General features: G+C 38.9%; 1 protein-coding gene across 1 annotated transcript; it reads right to left on the reverse strand.

Annotated features, from left to right (window-relative positions):
* Nucleotides 1–2796: 2796 nt before the first annotated feature.
* LOC113328098 (uncharacterized mitochondrial protein AtMg00810-like) lies at nucleotides 2797–3969 on the reverse strand. The gene has a single exon (XM_026575190.1). It carries the CDS (start codon nucleotides 3967–3969, stop codon nucleotides 2797–2799), a length of 1173 nt encoding a protein of 390 aa, XP_026430975.1.
* Nucleotides 3970–4400: the final 431 nt, after the last annotated feature.

Genomic DNA, 4400 nt, shown 5'->3' on the forward strand with positions numbered 1-4400 from the left:
GGAATCATAAGATACGAAAAACTTTCAGGAACTTCTCCTGGATGACCTGACCGACCAAGTCTAAGTTCTTGTAGTTTTACTAAATTCCAATGCTCAATCAGTAATGAGATGGTTATCATTCATTTCCTTCGGAAACTTTGCTTAAAATCTGTTACTACAAAGAGCAAGAAAAGAAAAACCAGAAACTAAGCTCCTGAGGTAGCTTCCAGAACCATCCTAGTACCCGGATTCAAGACTTTGAACTGTAAAAGCCTACTTTGCTTTCCACACAAATTACCAAATCCACTATCTGATGGGCCATAGAGAGACTAATGAAGAATAACGTTTTTTTTCTCCAACATATATGTGACATGTTCTAACCCTTTACCAATGAATTAAAAGTTACATCATAGATGTAAGGTCTAGATTTACATGGTACATTTCCATTTGAAATTGCTTACAAAAGCAAACAATATACATCTATGAATACTGCGACTTAATTCCATTTAAAAGGGTCAAGGTTTGGAAGAATGCATTCATAAAAAACTAATTTCCTTAACAATGTGTTCATGTTATGTGCGAAGTTAGGAGGTCTAGCTACTTGATATAGTTCATTACAACCTTCATAACATCGTGTATAAACCACTCAGTACTACTCCTAATCTAGTAATAGACTTTCCAATCTTCTTCAATTGATGTAAAATCCAATCATCACTAAACATTCAAATTTGGTCTTCTAGAGACTCAGTTCTAAGCACACATAATGTCACAAAGTAGATGAAGTCGAAAAACATTATACCAAACCTAAAATGTAACAGCAGATTATGCACCCTAAAAGCTACAGAAATGTTCCAACTTTGATAAAAATAAAAATACTCAGCTTCAAGTTAGAAAAAGCAGATAAGAATCATGATACCAAACTCAAGACAAACGTGAACACAAATTAGATTTCACGGACAAGGTGCAAACACAATTCACTGGCAGCTGACAACCACTGAGACTTAACTGTTACATCTACTTATTTCCAAGTTACTTATCAATGCTCAACCTCACCTTTTAACTACAAAAAACCTAAGAAAAGGCTCTCTGTATGGCATCTGAAATTGGCATATAAAGTCAATGGAAACTCTTATAAGGAACTCTTCCAGTTAGTCACCAGGAAATCCGATTTGACCCCTCCATAGATAAACATCCCCTAAGTCAGCAAGACCAAGACATTTCCAAGAGCTGTTTGGTGTGGGTTTGGTCTATCCCATATAATACTTCTACAGCAATACAGCTCCAACCAGGTCAGAGTTTCTCTACATGGATGGAAAGTCTCCTCATCACCACCGCTTCTACCAATACTACTACAACAATAATAGCAGTGTGGTGCATCTGGTTGCGACTATAAACAAGATAGAAGAATGCATTCATACAAACCTTCTATTCCTAACATAGCCACTACACACACATTGAACAACATCCCTTTACAACTGCTAATGTCACTGTTGGCGTCGGGATTCTAACATTAACCATGGATCTCGAGAACTACGAACAGCAAATAAGGATAGCAAGCAAGCAGAATCAAAAGCTTTCCTAGAAGCCATTATATGGGCACAACATCGGTTATCATTCATTTCAAATTATTTTCAACTCTGATTAATACTTTGAAAACTTTAATTGAAATCTGTTATTTACTAAGAGTAAGGAAAACCAGAAACTAGGCTTCCGAGTGGGTTTTGTTATCTTGTGCATGGCTGCAGAACAGTTAAGAAACATGAGAGGTGAAGTTAATTCGCAAGGGCATGTAGAAATTTCATTAAACTTTGCATTCTCGAATACGAATTAATATCATCTCTCGTGTTTTTTTTAATGTTTTATTGTATTTTCTAATGTAATGATTGGCTGTTATCTTGTGCACCCATGCATCATAACAAAACCCCTGAAATTGTCAATTCCAGCTATCTAATGAGAGATAGAGAGAGTACAAAAGGACAAGTGGTTTTTCCAACTAAGGAGGCAGAATTAAAAGCTTTATTAGAAGCAATCATACGGGCACACCATCAGTTATCATCCATTTAAAAGTGTTTTCAACTCTGGTTTGGAAAACTAGCTTAAAATTCGTCATTATTAAGAACAAGAAAAACAAAAAACTAGGCTTCTATGTAGCCTCCAGAACGATCCTAGTAAACAAATTCAAGCTTCAATCAAGACTTTCAAGTGTAAAACCCTCCTTTAGTTTCCACAAAAACAAAATCAATTCTAGCTATTTAATGGGAAATAGAGAGACTAGAGAAGGACAAAGTAGTTTTTTCCATCATATATGCCCTAACCCCTTCACAGATGGATTAAAAGTTAACCTTAGATGTACAATACTTGGTTTACATGGTACATTTCCATTATAAATTGCTTATAAATCAACCAATATACATCTATAAACACTACGACATAATTCCATTTCGAGACTTAAACTTGTTGCAGTTGAGTTCGATATTTACAAGATACATGGGCTCCAAGTTCCGATCATGTCGGTATCAATGTAAACTCATTAACATCTTTGGCTACTGCTACCGAATTTGAAAATGGCAGTATGAGGAATGTTTGAGTAAGTTCCAACTCAACTACAAAAAACTTGAGTGCTTTCCTGTTTTCCGAAAAAAAAAACACTACTTTGCACTATATTGTTAATCTTAGGATATGTATCGGATGTTAATGAATCCGTTAATTATTCTTATTCCATAAACTCATATAAATAGTATTACAGGAAATCTGGGAGACTTCATTGCATATCGTATATTCTCCCAGATAAATAAGGTAACAGAATTATATTGTCTATTACACCCTCTTAGTCGTAACGGGAGAGGAGCACACGTTAAGACTAGAACGAAAACGAACAAACAATACCCGTGGAAGGCCCTTGGTGAAGATGTCTGCATATTGACTGTCAGAAGGAACGTGCAAAACATGAATCTCACCGATACGTACACGCTCTCGTACAAAATGAATATCAATCTCCACATGTTTAGTGCGTTGGTGCTGGACAGGATCCCCTGACATGTAAATTGCACTAGTGTTATCGCAGTAGACAACTGTGGAACGACGTAGAGGGATGTGAAGCTCGAGAAGTAAGTTGCGTAACCAAGTAGCCTCAGCAACGGCATTGGAAACTCCTCGGTATTCGGCTTCCGCACTGGAACGAGATACAGTAGCTTGTCGTTTGGATGACCAAGAAATCAAGTTGTATCCAAGAAAGATGCAGTGGCCAGATATCGATCGACGAGAGTCCGGGCAACCCGCCCAGTCAGCATCAGAGTATGCAGTCAAGCCCGTGATAGGGGAAGCAGAGAGAAATAAGCCGTGATCAAGAGTGCCTTGAAGATACCTGAGATTGCGCTTAATAGCTTGCATGTGTATCTCCCTGGGATCATGCATAAATAAACAAACCTGCTGCACGGCATATGAAATATCAGGACGGGTGAACGTCAGGTATTGAAGATCCCCGTCCAGACTTCTGTATAAAGTCGGATCCTCGAGTGGAGGGCCAGATGTAGTACTGAGCTTCGGTTGTGTATCAACAGGAGTAGTGACTGGGTTGCAGTTCGCCATTGATGCACGAGCAATAATATCTTGTGCATATGAGGACTGTGATAGAAATAATCCTGAATCTGAGAGAGTCACAGTAATACCCTTAAATTGATATAACGCGCCAAGATCAGTCATAGCAAATTCACATTTCATCAACCCAATGAAACGCTCTAAAAGTGCATCATTAGAAGCGATTAAGACAATATCATCCACATATAGTAATAAGTATGCAGTGTCCGAACCAGAGTGATAGACAAAAAGTGACGGATCACAACCACTTCCACGAAAACCGCAACCAGTAATGAATTGTGCAAACCGCTGAAACCATGCTCGAGGGGCCTGTTTAAGGCCATAAAGATACCTACGGAGGCGACAAACATAATCAGGATGAGCGAAATCAACAAAACCTGGTGGTTGATGCATATATACTGTTTCAGCCAGGTCACCGTGAAGAAAGGCATTTTTGACGTCTAGTTGACGAATGCCCCAAGAACGAGATGTTGCGATACTGAGGACAGTGCGTATAGTCGCTGGTTTAACAACTGGACTAAACGTCTCAAAACAATCAACTCCAACCTGTTGAGATTTGCCATTGGCCACTAGTCGAGCCTTGTAACGTTGCAAAGTTTCGTAACTTGTGACGGAAAAGCCACATTGACCGAATGATATGAGCGTTACTAGGGCGAGGAACCAGCTCCCAAGTGTTGGTCATAATCATAGCATTATATTCGTTCTTCATGGCAGCATTCCAGTTGGGTCCCTAAGTGCATAAAGATGAGAACGGGGAAGAGGGGAAATGGGAATTGTGGATTGGACATGAAGATTGAGTTTTTGGATGGGACGGAAGATGCCCC

The sequence above is a fragment of the Papaver somniferum genome, unplaced genomic scaffold, assembly GCF_003573695.1.
Source record: "Papaver somniferum cultivar HN1 unplaced genomic scaffold, ASM357369v1 unplaced-scaffold_107, whole genome shotgun sequence".
Classification (NCBI taxonomy): Eukaryota; Viridiplantae; Streptophyta; class Magnoliopsida; order Ranunculales; family Papaveraceae; genus Papaver; species Papaver somniferum.